The 14,588-nt window shown below is 40.6% G+C and overlaps 1 protein-coding gene across 8 annotated transcripts in view; it reads left to right on the top strand.

Annotated features, from left to right (window-relative positions):
• USP3 (ubiquitin specific peptidase 3) overlaps positions 1-14,588 on the top strand; it is a 44,544-nt gene that overhangs the window by 24,256 nt on the left and 5,700 nt on the right. For all 8 annotated transcript variants that reach the window (XM_041427681.1, XM_041427680.1, XM_041427682.1 and 5 more), the window contains 8 exons: positions 489-572; positions 1,893-1,974; positions 4,145-4,227; positions 4,790-4,903; positions 5,576-5,689; positions 11,579-11,725; positions 13,802-13,908; positions 14,082-14,162. In XM_041427681.1, the coding sequence (XP_041283615.1) occupies positions 489-572; positions 1,893-1,974; positions 4,145-4,227; positions 4,790-4,903; positions 5,576-5,689; positions 11,579-11,725; positions 13,802-13,908; positions 14,082-14,162 (812 nt within the window). The remainder of the gene's footprint in view (positions 1-488; positions 573-1,892; positions 1,975-4,144; positions 4,228-4,789; positions 4,904-5,575; positions 5,690-11,578; positions 11,726-13,801; positions 13,909-14,081; positions 14,163-14,588) is intronic.

The following is a 14,588-nucleotide window of genomic DNA, read 5'->3' as shown; positions in this document are numbered from 1 at the left end:
TTAGTCCATCCTCTTCCCTAGTGTTTTTTCAGTAGCACAGACTTTTATGTTTTGTATATATCTGTTCAGCACTTCAGGTTTCAGTGATAACTTACAATGTTAAAATAGTTTAAAAAATTAATAAAAGCTTTGTATTCTGTTTACCAGGGGTCAGTTAGTCTTTTCTGATGAATCTGATGGACTACTGAGTCTGCTTTTCGTTACACTGTTTCAGTTTTTGTTGAACTAGAATTCTGCCTTGGGCCAGGCAGTATATCATGCTTTTGATTTCTAACAGAGAACTAAACTAGCAGAAAACCCGGGTGGTTCCTGTACCCTCTTCTGCTGGAGGGGGTTTCTCAGAGGGAACCAAGTTCAGTGTGGGGTGTTGTGCTCCCCAATTCTCATCTTTCACTGGATCTCTTTGGTGCTTTCCACACATAGGCTTGTGTGGTTTGATCTGCTTCACTGAGGTGCTTTGCATATTCTGAAAAATGTTTTTCTTGCAGTTATCGCTGTGATGATTTTGTAGTCAATGATACCAAGCTGGGCCTGGTACAGAAGGTCAGAGAGCACCTACAGAACTTGGAAAAGTAAGTAGTTTGTTTGCACCCAGACTTTCTTGGGCAGACTTGTAATAGTGCATCATTGAAGTCGTATTTGTTTCATATGTGTATATGTATCTAATTATGTGTGTCTTGATCCTTCTATGTATCTGACACTCTGTTTAAAAACCTTTTCATTGCTGAGAAGCAGAGGTGCGGAACAAACGGATTTGATTGGTCGTGATCATATGTCTTGTTCTGTTGTCAGAGTTTTGTCAAAAAACCAGAATAAGCTTTTTTTTTTCAGAGAAATTCAAGAAGAAGTGCAGGTGGCAGTAGTCTTCACATTAATTGTACAGTTTGATTTGCTGGCAAAAATATTAAGACCTACGAACTTGGAACTGCACAGAAGAGACATCTTTTCCTTTGCCTCTGTCTGGTGCTGTTCCACTGGAAAGCAGATAATCTGATCCTGGGTGATGTTTGCACTGTGGCCAGTCCTAGAGAGCCAAGAGTGCTTGCACAGTTGTCCTGAATTTTACCTAATGCCAAGCAGAAATATGCCTTTTGATGGTCTTGTCAGGTACATTATGAGATGTAAAGATGTTTAAGTATAATGAGAAGTGAATTAGAAACATCCAAATGATCTTACTTCTTAGAGGGGTAAATGATACAGTACAGGCTTCCATTCTGTTTAATAGTAGTTTTTGAATGCTTGGGGGGCATTTTAATAAAAAAGAAAGAAAAAGGAAAAAAGCCTTCCAACCAAATCCTAAAACAAGCTTATGATTTCAGGATCAAATTAAAGAGAAATCATCAACTGGTTTAATTGAGGGGCCAATAATTTCCATTGATGTGCAAAAGACTAAGCAATTATTTTTGTAACTTAGTATTACACAAATGTTAGAGCTACTTGTATTTTGCTTTAAGTAAGAGAAGTCAGCTATAATACAAAAGTACTAACATTCCACATTTTCTTGATTTTTGGTAACTTAATTTCATCTGGATTTTTTTAAGTTGTATTTTTAAAGGCTTAGATTATTTTCCTGACAGAAGAACTTAATTTCTTTGACCTAGGAGAAGGATGAGTATTTTAGATGACAAGTAGCTACTACTAAGGCCACTCTTGAAGGAAAATATCCCTGAGCAGAACACCTTGCATAAACTTACTGGTGGGCCATGGGGCTGTGCCCTGAGGGAGGTGCAGCCAATTTCATACTGCAGCAATGGGGAGCCTGTTTCCTGTCAGTGACAACTGGTGACAGATGGATTCACTTTTTTAAACATGAGTTGATTTTCTCTGGTCCATTCCACACAATATGTTGGGGTTTTTTTGGTAAATAACCACTTTTAATTGCTTTCCAACAGTTCAGCCTTTACATCAGACAGACATAGGAAAAGAAAACTATTGGAAAACTCATCTCTGAACAGCAAGTTATTGAAAGTAAATGTAAGTACAACAGATCTGATACAGTAAGTTTAAAGGGTTTTTGTAGACCTGCTGAGATTTATAGTTGGCCTAGACCCAAATTTTGCTTGGTGCACTTTAGCATCTTCTGGCCACACACCTGAAAATTCCTCTTCACACACAAATATGGCTGATGCTGTGCTGCATTTCTGTTGATGTAGACTGAGCTTTCCTGGGCTTTAGAAGGGTTTCATGTCAAGATGGAGCTTTGCTTTTCTGAGCAGGCAAGGAGCTTTTGTCATCTTTTGGTTTTTTGGGTTTTTATTGTCCCAGGTGCAGAAGGCAAAGGAGGACATACATTCCTGAGGGAGGCTAAGAGTAATTGTTAGGAAAAAGTAAAAACTGTTACCAGTTTTTTAAAAGAGCTCAGTAAAACTTGCTTTCAAGAGGAACTATGGACTGTTTTTAAGCTTTTCTTCTCTTCCTTTCATCTTCCACTATTTTAACTTCAGATCTGCAGGATAGCACCCAGGAGAGGAGGATCCAGCCCTGGCTAGATGGCTGAAGGGCTGCATCATTTCTTCCAAACAAAGAATGTCACAAGTCAGATGTCTCTTTTGCACAGATTGGATTACGGGAGTTTCTTTTTTCATAATTTCTCCCAGAATTTGAGGATTGAGAGGGGAGATACTGATCCAGCTGTATTCAACTGGTCCATTTTCCCCCTTGGGAAAATGGGGGAGAGATGGAGCAGAGCTTTTGGGCTGTGGGACAGCAGTGTCACCAAAGGGAGCTGGAGCAGCAGATCCTTCAGCCATAGGAACAACTGCCTGAGGGGATATGAATGGGAATAAGAGCCTGGGGTGGAGCAAAGCCAAGTTTAGTTACTAAACTAAGTAGAAGGGATTTAGTTACTTTTAAAAATGCACTACTACAGTCAGTTCAGGCTTGTCTGAATGTGCTGTCTGCACTTCCTGCACTGTCCCAGTCTTGCAGAGATTGAGGAAGCCTGGGAGAAATAGTGGGGCTTTCTTGCTATGGCAGTACCCAGCATCATTGTCTGGAAAACTGAAAGCCAGTTAAAACCAAAATAAAAATTCCAGGCAATGTTTAGATAAGAACAAGACAGACTTAGAAAGCTTGAACTAAATGCTTATTTTATTCTTCCTACTCTGTGCTGTTTTGTCAGTTTTACTGATACTTCAATATTGCCTCTAACAACAGATTATTTTTATTTGTTAGCATATTGAATCTTATCTTGAACTCCAGGGGCAATGCTGCATTAGTGCTGTGCTGTGGCACTTGGGGCAAGACTGAGAAAATAATGTGCTCAGGACACGGTGGTATTTGCACTTTGAGACACTAAAAGATTTAAAATCCCAGCTTTTAAATTCTGTTAGAACAATGAAGAATGCCCAGAAATTTGATGAACTTCCAGTGTGGTATTTTGTGGACAGTGAAATGTGTCCAAATGTTGCAGATTCTAGAATCATAAATGCAGTGTTGTCCACATTTTTTTTCCCTTTCCTCCCCACCCACCCTGGAGATATTTTGACAAAAAGCAAGCACATCTGTGGGTTCATTGTTCTAGGCTGTAAATGGTGTGTATTTTGCTTCTCTTTTTTCAACTCTTTGCCTCTTCTTTGCACAGTCTAACTTGACTGTTTTGTTTCCCAAATAAGTGCTGTTTTCTTGTCTTTTAAAATCCCTTCTGGCCATCCAGAATCCCACTGAGACTGAGACTCAGACTAGTGCTGGTGACTTGAAAACAACCTGCAGGTTGCCACACTGTGCATATTAGACATGGGAAAAGATGGATGAGGATTGGTACTTTAATTTTTCAAAGGCACTGTAGGGAAATTGCTGCCCAATTCTCACTGAACACTATTGGAGTGTGAATATTTAACATGCACACACACAAATCCTTGGCAATAAGAGCCTGTGATTAACTCTGTTGTCCTATTCTAGATTTATTTGCACAGGAAAGGACGTAGTATAGTTTTCTCTTGACAGGAATGAGTAAGAGAGTTTTCATGTCAAGATGGAGCTTCAGGGCAGTTTGAGCTGCTGAGGTGGTTGCTTTACCTTTGCAGCTGCACTTGGTGTAGTTGGTTGTTCAGATCTGTGCTTGATCCAGCAGTGATGGCTCTGGAGGGGGAGAAGTGGTGAAGCAGTGATAAATCTTTCTGTAACCTAACTGTTCTCATTCTAGGGAAGCACCACTGCCCTTTGTGCCACAGGCCTTCGGAACCTGGGGAACACTTGTTTCATGAATGCAATCCTTCAGTCACTCAGGTACCTTCCCCAGCTCTCCCATCACTCTCAGGGGGCTTGTGTGCTGTAGCATTGGGCAGGTGAATTTGGCATGTTCCCACTGGACAGAAGCGTATCTGAATTTGCAGGAGTGGGTGTGTGTGGGTTGATAAAGTTGTGTTTCATGGTGTGAGGCACATCCTGTGGTATAGCATTCCAGGGGAAACGTGCCGTGTCCTTGGCACAACAGGAGAGTGCCCGTTCACTGTCGAGGCCAGTAAAATAAGTAAACTTCCTCAGCAAATGCAAGTCTGGGTTGTTAGGAAATGATAGCTCAGCCTGGTAGGGTATCCATTAGTCAAAGCAGAGCCAAAATGTAATTATTTTAGGAAGCTGGGATGACAGTGATATTTGTGGATCTGCGTGGTTACTGACGGATGGTATTTGCTACAGTGTTTCTTGTCTCTTGAACTGTTTGTGATTGCTGTCCTGTATCACTGCATGAGGTGGTGTTTATGCATTTCAAAGAACAAGCTCCAGAATACATAATATTATCCTTTTTCTCTGCCCTTTGAGGATTTCATTCTTATTTCATTTTTCCTAGTAACATTCAGCAGTTTTGCTGTTACTTCAAAGAGTTGCCTGCAGTGGAGCTGAGGAATGGGAAAACGGCAGGGCGGCGAACTTACCACACCAGGAGCCAGGGGGATAACAATGTGTAAGCTGTGTGTGCCTTGTGAGCTCTTAGCTATGTGGGAAACAGCAAGTTTTGGCTGCTGGGGCCACTGGACACTTTTGATCTTGCACAGTTCACAGGGGACAGAGACACAGAAGAATAGTTGTCTACAAATGAAGAAACTCGTATCACTTGCAGCTTGCTGTTACAGATGTGATGCTGCAGGGAGAGGCAGTCAGATACATCAGGTAGTGCTGGAGTGTGACATGTTAGATCATGTTAAGAAGTCCTCTTGATATGTGCTGCAGACATTATGCTACTGACTTCCAGCTAAAATAGGGTCATGAGGATGTGACTGCAAGTCAACCTACTGCAACTACTACTACAGAAAGTTCAGGAGTGATTGATGAGCTGTAGGTTGCTTGACCAAGCGTTAAAAGGATGGTGTTAGCAGAGTCCGCACTAAAATGGCAAACAGTGCATAGGTGATCACATGAGTCCATCCGGAACATCTGAAATACTATTTCCAAATCTGTCTTCAACAATTGTGGTTAGGATTTTGGACATAAAATCTTTGAAGCTACTGGAAAGGATATTTACCCATTGTTACAGTCTTAACCCAGCTAATGTCTGATACTTGTACCATTGAACAAGTAAACCTCTACGGGTTGTGAGCAAACATACATTAAACATCAGCTCTTACTTTCTTTACAGTTCACTTGTGGAAGAATTCAGAAAGACACTCTGTGCTTTATGGCAAGGAAGCCAAACTGCATTTAGTCCAGAGTCTTTATTTTACGTTGTTTGGAAAATAATGCCAAATTTTAGGTAAGTTTTTTTAAACATAACAGTATTCTTGATTGCAACCACATATTGCTGATGTCCTACTCTAAAATGGGCTGCATCCACAGGATGCACTCTGTGCAGCTTTCCATATGCCTACAGATGTGCTTTGAAGAGGATCTTTGCTTTGATCAACAGCTTTCTGTTCATCAGTAGTGCTTGCTTTTTCCTTCTGCCCTTCTACCACATGTAGCAGTTTCAGAGAGGATAGAGATCTCACATGAGAAACAGTGGTAGTTGTACCTTTGAGCTAGTGCTCCGAAGGAATCAAGCTGTTGACTGGTTGGTAAGTGCCAAGTGCAGGGTGTTGACAGAACCCAGGCTTGGCTGCAATAAGAAAATTATGTAGTCAGATTAAAAAAGATACAGCTGTACTACCTACAGGTCTAAATGCAAACATACTGGCTGAAACTTCCTTGATCCTCTCAAAATACAGTAGTCACCAGCTGGACATGATACAAGGGCTATAAGAGAAAAATCCTGTTCATAATAAGCATTTTGGGCCCATACTTAACAAAACAGACGATAAAGAGAAAGTGGAAAAGGTTACCCAAGTAAACCCAAGTATCATTCCTCTCAAAGGTCTCCCCGTCCTGACCCCCGAACCTCTTTCAAAGGAGCACTGAAACCTGTTAGGATACATTGTGAAGAAAGTAAGTTGCTGTTGTAGTTTATCATAGTTTGGGTTTTAGTTGAGGAAAAAACCCACCAACTACAGAAGTAATTCCCTATAAAAACTGTAACAGCTTCCTTTGGACCTGACAAAACCAATCAGCTAGCTAACTTTAAATACTGACGCCCTGTTAAACCACTTTAAAAAGCGAAATACTCCTCTGTGAAATCACCATTAACAACATAATCCCATTCAGAAGAACAGAAACAGCTGAAAGCAATGCTGCGAGCTTCCGCAGCCACTGCCTGGCAGAAATCATGTAACCAGCAACAAAAAGCCATTTCCTAATGTAAAGCCCAAATAAAATTAACTCATTCAGTGCTATAAAATTCCATTTAAAAACAAAGAAATCTGCCAGTGCCACTTCTCCCAAGTTAAAAAAAAAAAAAAAAATTAAAAGTACATAAAAAGAACAATATAAAGAAACCAACATCGATAAGCAAAAAGAGCCAAAGCCCAAATGAGGAAACAAAAAGCCTTAGTCTTAAGCCAAAATTCTCTTTTAAAGCTATGATGAAGATACAATTAATACATCAGACTCTTTTTCCCTGTAACTCATAAAATGCCTTGGAGAGATGTAGTGTTCTAACCACAGCCATGAGCAGAAGCACCAATACTAAAGCAAGCAGATGTTGAAGCTGTAATTTGATGAAAAGCTTAGAGAGAAATGAAAGAGATGAAAAACTTTGCCCCAGGGATAGAAGAACTCTGTTTCCCAAAAACAGATAAAGAAAACTTTTGTCTCTGTACTAGAACAGCTCATCCTTAAAATTTCACCCCAATAAACAGAAATGACCCATGGTAGTAGTTGTGAAAAAACTGCCAAACGTAGGAGAGACTTCACAATTGTAAATTTCCAGGTGGCTGCTATTAGTGGAAAATGAAAACCACGAAAGAACTGTTTCTTGTGAAAAAATCTCTATGACCTGTCAAGAAAGACTTCTCTTTTTTTTTTCAGTTTACTTCCCAAGTAAACTGAAAAAAGATTATTTTAAAAGTAATAAACTGACTGAAAATACCAAATTTTGTCTCTTTACATTGTCAGAGAGAAATGAAAGAAGAGTTGGAGGGAGAAGTGTTCTGAAGGTTTATTCTGATTTCTTATTATTTTTCTTTTAGTTTGGTTAATAAAGATTTCTTTATACCCTTTAAAGTTTTGAGCCTGCTTTGGTCTCCTCCTAATCCTTATCCTGCAGCAAAAAATGAATAAATAATTCTAACGAGTACAAGCAAAAAATGAACAAATAATTCCATTGAGTACACTGGCATTTGGCCAGTGCTAAACCCACTACATTAATTGATGTGTCAACTGAAAAACTCAGATTAGCGAACCAAAACCACTGCAGTTGCTCCATGTTCTCACATAATAAAGGTGTCCTCTTACCTGTTATATCTCTAGCACTGCTGAAAAGATGCTGTGAATACATCTGCTCAATGAATTAACCCAAACAACACAACTCTGTTCATTCTGTTATTCACACAGCTAGTTATGTTTCATTTAGCTTACGAGAATCAAGGAAGTTTAATACCAGTAGTTGCCAGCAGTGACCAAAACATTACAGTCAAAGAAATATCATCCTTTATGTCTGTGGCCAGTTTCCCTATTACAGGCTTCTCTATAATTCTTGTTAGACCAAGTGAGGAACCTGTTCCTTGAAGTTCCTCGAGCAAATTTTCAGCACTGTGGATTCTGTCACAGCTTTTAAAAGAAAAAGTGCTCTTTTTGGGGGGTTCTCCCTCTTCCCTTTTTATTCCGAGTTTTCTGGGAGCATGTCCACGATTAATGGGTAAGGCAACTCACAAAATCAAATGGAGAATAGTCAGCTGCTTTTAGCAGGTCCCTAGTCCCACATGATGCAGGGAGAAAATTTGAATTTTTTCAGTGCTTAGTTGAATCTTCTAAAAGCTAACAATGCTGGAATATACTGGAATATACAATCCAGTATATTCCAGTTGTGTCTTGTGTGGTCCCTGCAAGATGGGGAGGAGAAGGCAGATGCACAGATGTGTGGAAGAAGATGGAGCCAGCAGCCTGCTAGCAGCACACCAGACAATTTGGTGTGTGCTTATGAGCCTGAAGTGGTGGGGCAAGGGAGGAGCAGCTGGAAATGGGTTCAGCTGTTTTAGTCCAATGAGATTTTGGTTGTTAAAGTGAAGGACTGTGAGTGCAGCTCTCCCTGAGGAGGGTTATAGAAGAAGTTGCTGTTTCTGCTGCCCTCTGTGCCCTTCACCTCACACTGCAGCAGGGAGTAGAGAATGCCATTTGTAATTGCTACAGGCACAACTGCAGGGCCTCTGGGCTCTCCTGCTCCCTGGCTGCTCTTGTGCTGCATGCCAGGGCAGTTCTGCAGCCTCATGCTGAGTTGCAAGATGTGTGTTTTGCTGATTTACTGCTGTGGAAGTAGTGTACTCTATTTTCCTGGTAACGGATCCTCTTAATATCCTATCCTCTTGCCACTGGGAAAAAGTGTTGGGAGTGGGCTTGAATTTTTCATGTGGATGGGCATCAGTTTTGTTGCACAAGCAGACTGTCAGAGTAACTCTGCTTTTTGCTGAAGGGTTTTAACATAATTTATTTTAAAGAGTGCATTGTCCATATCATTGTGTCCTTTTAAAGATCTGTATCTATAATTACGTATCTTAACAAATCCAAAAAATTTTCCACTATAATTAGTATACTTCTATGCAAGTATTAGTACATGCACCAGGAGCACAGCCAACAATGTGGAACAATTCCTGAGATTTATTTGTTGCAGACCAAGTGTGCATGCTCTTTTATATTAAGTTGTTTGTCCTAGGGCCAGTTCTCATAAGCCCTAGAAAAACACTTAATACACCCAAGGATAGCTCAGCTATACTTTGGGGGCATAAAATAAGCAGGATGGCTTCTGCTGTGGTGTTAGAAACAAAAAAGGTTTAATAAAGGCAAAATAACAAACAGAAAAACTCGAGCCAGGTACACAGGTCTGCCCCTGGTAGAAACACTTCACACAAAAGCCCCTCTTCTCTTTTGTTCTGTTCTTTTCTACTTGATTGATCAGGCGGGACTTTTTGGCTTCTATCCAGTTAGGTGTTCTCTGGTGTTTGGTGAAGTCCCTGAGGCTCTATGAGGTGGCTTTCCACCTAACAGTTGAGAGAAGCTTCTGGGCTTCTTTCCTTTTTTGGGGGACAAAGGTTAGTTTTTGCCACTCTGTCATTAGGGGGCGCATTCCTACACTTTTAGAGGAATTTCATGTCAAAAAGGTGTCTGAAGCAAAGACTTTCCATACATTTAATCTGTGGCTGTTCAGTGTGGTTGCTTATGTGATTATTGAAGAAATCTGTATTCAGTAAACTAAGCAAATCCTGTGGTACTGTAGCAACTTTAAAGCCCTGCACAATTAACATGCGGCTTTGAAACAGAGTTTGGTTTTACTACTTTGTTTTAACAAACATAAAATTACTTTGCAACTTTGGGACAATAAGCCCTATCTTGGCTGTACAGGACTGTGGCCTGCTGAAGCACAGCAGTGTTTCTGAGTGCTGGGTTTTCTGTTGTAAAAGGTAGGCAGTGCTGCCCATGTGTCTATATACAGACTCCTTGATTTATTTTAAAGCTGCTGGTTTGGAAGAAGGCATTACTGTAATCCTACAAGGTGAAAACCATTTCTTTTTATTCTGTTATCTCTCAGCAATACTCTCCTTGGACGCATCTGTGTTCCTCACTAAGCACATCAGCCTCACATTGCGCATTTCTGTTGCATTGAGTCCGTTAGCATTTCTCTCCCCTTCTGGGTACTCTGCCATGAATCTTACAGGATTTTTCCCTCCCCTGAGCACTCGCATTTATATATCCATTTGTATTTCTCTCCCAGACATTCCTACCTGACAGTTATTGTCAGCCACTTAGGCAGGGTAGTGAGGTGGAAAAGGGGAGGCCAGATAAGGCAGCTTATGAGAACAGACAGGAGGTGGAGCAAATCTCTTGCCATGCAGAGATTTCTGTAGCTTAGGCCTACAATGACCTGCACGTTCTTAGGTCAGTGTTGCACAAAGCTTTCAGTGTTTCACTATGTATCTTGTCATCTTTGTCTCAGTATGTAGCTTAATGGCAAATGAACAGCAGCTGTTTGTTGAATTTGATGCATGATTCAGTTTAAATAACTTAAAAGGCATGTTTTATCCTGATGGCTTCTCTGTTCTTTTCAGTAAGGTTTCTTAGTGGTGAAATAATAATGGTGATTGAGCAGCATTGCTGCTGATGGCACAGCACATGTGAGACTGGAGCCCTGTCCTACCAAATCCAAATGCTCAAAAGATGCTCTGAATACACCCACCATTACCTCCCTCTCCCAGAAAATGAGCTATGCAGGGGAAGTGTGCAACTCCAAGCATGGCTGTAGATCTCATCTTATAAGAAATGGTGCTCTCATCCTAATTATTTCAGACTTCATATTGATGCTGAAAGATGCATGTGGAAAACAAACCTAGAGACTAAATTCCTGCCTTTGGTGAGGAGGGGACTAAACAGACAAACACACACTTGTACTTGCCAAAGTGAGTGGGAGCAGTGACTGAATGAGAACCAGTCAGAAATAATTTCTCTGCATCCCACATGAACAATACATTTTGTGGTGTCTTTCTTTTGAATCTTACCAGGTTTGAGATTACAATATATTGACCTTCATCTGTGGCTGATTCAAAGTAGGTTCAAATAGTCTCCTGTCTGAATGAGATTCAAAGCACTTCTGCTGAGGCACAAATCAAACATAGTACCAAAGGAGACAGAGGAGAAGCCACTGCTGCCATCCATTGTGTATTTCAGTTAACAGGGACACAATCCTGAGATGCCCCTGGCACAGGCAGGGCTGGTGAGGCCAGATAACAATGTGGCAGCTCCACCAGGCCCAGTGTGTTGTATGGGTACATGGCCGGTGTCTGCTGCTCCCTGCTGCTTTCTCTTCCTGTATATTCTTAAAGGTTTCTCCATTCTCACAAGAGGCGTGCAAAGAGTGCAAGCTGCAAAGGACCAAAATCACTTAATTTGTTGGGACATTACCGTGTCTTTCCAGAGGCTACTTGGAAAACTTTCTTGGTACCAGGCACATATGGAAAGTGTGCTCAGTAGGATTAAAGAAGCAAAGATTTTTTTTCCTGTGACCCTGGTGCTTGCTGTGTGTGGCCTCTAAAGCAATTTTGTTATTGTTTTCTTTTCTGTTAAGGGGATACCAGCAACAGGATGCCCACGAGTTCATGCGTTATCTTTTGGACCATCTACACCTGGAACTCCAGGGTGGCTTCAACGGTGTTTCACGTTCCGTAATCTTGCAAGAAAATTCTAACCTGTCTGCAAGCAACAAATGTTGCATGTAAGAAGTGGTTTGTAATTTCTTAAAGCCTTCATGCCTTTGCATGGGTCTGCATGTGGTGGCTCTGGAATTTCAGATTCAGTGTTCCTTGTTTTAAGTTTTCTTCAGTGCTTCTAACTTTAGGCAGTGCAAAACTGTAGGTTATGAACTTGAGCAATCTGTTTGATCTGTGTCCCTTCAAAAGGAAATGTCTTAGATCAGCAGTTTTCATAGGTGTGAGTGAGCATACAGGCTAAGTTGTAAAGATATTTTAATTCACTACTCTTTCAGAAATAAGAAACTGTATTTTCTATACCCTATTCTTCCTATTCCTGGGGAGGAATTCTTTCTTCTCCCCAGACAATATAATTGTCTTAGGGTGATAGATAGCCTGAATGCTGCAGATAGCCTGAAAACGATGGCCAGCGATTTTGACGTTCAAATTGTGAGCAGACCTCCTGGATAAATGACTGCATAGTGCAGTTAGCACTTGAAGTCAGTTTTCCAGCAGATGATCTTGTGTATCACTTGACAGTTACAGTTGGTACTTTTTTTTGTGCATAATTTTGGTTTTCATGCTGCTGTGTACCTTGAAACAGGTGTAATTTGGGTGTTTGACTCCTCTTTCTTTATTTCTCAAAATACTGGTTTTTTCTGACCTCTGTCCTAGCTGTGTTTTCTCTCACAAGAGAGAAAACCTTTTATTTTCTTCTGGAAGGAAAGTTGTCCGATCAGCCTGCACATTTGGTCCCTATGTCCTTAATTCCCTACAGAAAACTAGAGTTTGAGTTTTTCTTTCTATATTGATTAGGACAGAGTAAGCAGGCCTGAGATGCATTGTTTTATACATGCTTTGTTAGGAAAACCTTAACAAAGTTCAGACTGTGCTCTTTACTGCAATTACGTCATGTTGCTGATGCTTAAAATCCCCCAGAAGAATCTTAAAATGTTTGTAGAATTGACATATATTTGAAATCTAAACTGATTTTATTTTGTCAGTATTTTGGATGTCAAAATCCCAGACATTAGAATTTAACCTTTGTTCACCTATCTGCTGTAAATTTATCTTGTGAAGGGCTGTTCAACTGCGCAGTGATGTGTGATAAGCTGCCCTTCTTGTGAGAGCACTTTAATGCTTCTAGTAAAATAACAAATAGGCTGGTGAATGCTGTCTTCTTGTGCACCAGTCCATTTGAGCAGCTATTTCCTCTTGCTCAGGAAGAGTTGAGATGAGCTATAAAGATGCAGGTGGAGTGCAGGCAAGGAACACAGGTTTCTGCAAGCCTTAGTAGTGTATAATAATATAACTTAAAATTTGTGTGTTTTTTTAATTGGACTGTGAGAAGCAGGCTCATTACATAATCTGCAAAAAAAATTCAATAGGAGAGTAATGAAAGCTTAGGGAACAATGCTGATCTTGCACATTGTTTATCATGTCTTAATGCAACTTAAGCTGCCGTTGGCAGTGAAGTGCAGAAATGTGCTCAAAGAAGTCAAAAGCACATGTAAGAAGGGGTGTAGAGTTAAAACAAAAATATGCTTGACCTACCAAAGAAGAAAGAATTTTTGTTTCAGATGAAGTCTTAACTACAGGGTTAAAATCCTGGACTTGTGTGAGCATCCAGTACAGCTCCACTACAGAAATGCACCACAACACCTTCATTTTGAGCATCTGCTTAGAGCCCCCCAGTTCACCCTTTCTTTAGGTCCAAGATAGAGCAGTGTAGGCACCACACTAATGTGATGTGCCCCCAGGCAGCAGCAGCCCGTTCTGCCTGGAGCATGCAGTCCCTGTTTCACTGGCTCGGCCGACAACAGGAGGTGTGAGCACCAAACGCTGGGCAGGTGTTGGGAGTTCAGCTCAGGCTTTCTGGCTGACTGTACTTCTCTGATGTGGAAGGAAACAAAACAAAATAAATTTAAAAAAACAAACAAAAAAAAAAATTACAAAACCCAAAAAAGCCCGAACAAAACCAACACAGCAATAGTGGCAAATCCCTATAAAATATAGCTTCATAGCTTCATACATTTAAACTTACTCTCACTCTTGCTTGTATGAATCATTGCTTTTTTGTATATATGATGTGGTTTGTCTAGAAATGGAGCGTCTACTGTTGTCACTGCCATTTTCGGAGGCATTCTTCAAAATGAAGTCAACTGCCTAATATGTGGGACTGAATCTAGAAAGTTTGACCCATTCCTAGGTAAGGAAATGCTGCCTCTTGTGTTCCAAATACTGTGTGACTTGGAGCAGAAAATTAAATCTGAAGCTTGATATATTTAGATGTCACATGACAGACCCAGCATGTCAGCCTGAAAAGACTAGGCATTGCTCTATTCAGCCCTAATTTTGTTTTTCAAATCATTGCTTTTCTAGACCTTTCGCTAGATATTCCAAGTCAGTTCAGAAATAAACGTACTAAAAACCAAGAGAGTGGACCAATGTGCACACTACGAGGTAAGAGTGCCTGGCTCATGGAATTACACCAGTCCTAAGAGGATTTTCTTTCTAATCAGAGCATTTCTAGTGTAGTTCACTCTTCCCAGACAGTGATCTGTAGTGTTCCCTATGGGTGTTCACTGGGGCTCTGTCCTCGGACACGTGTCTATGCCCACAGTGAGAGTGGCTCCTGGGGCTTCTGCATTTAAACCTCATCAATGCAGTCCAGCAGGTTGGGCAGCAGTACTGTTACTGACTTTGGTTTTTACAGGATGTTAGTTTTTACAGATTTGTGAATAGACTTGCTGAAAATCATGAAATATTCAACAAAACCCTGTTGTTGTGTCTGTTCACTTTGTATCTAAAGCCAAACAGGCTTTAAAAGTTGAATTTTCTATGTTAGAGAATAATTAATCTTCGTTTGAAAGCAGTTTTGCTGAATGT

Source organism: Onychostruthus taczanowskii, unplaced genomic scaffold (assembly GCF_017590055.1).
Source record: "Onychostruthus taczanowskii isolate IOZ18803 unplaced genomic scaffold, ASM1759005v1 scaffold118, whole genome shotgun sequence".
In the NCBI taxonomy this organism is placed as follows: Eukaryota; Metazoa; Chordata; class Aves; order Passeriformes; family Passeridae; genus Onychostruthus; species Onychostruthus taczanowskii.
The sequence above is the reverse complement of the archived record's forward strand: the minus strand, read 5'-3'. Positions and strand labels throughout refer to the sequence as shown.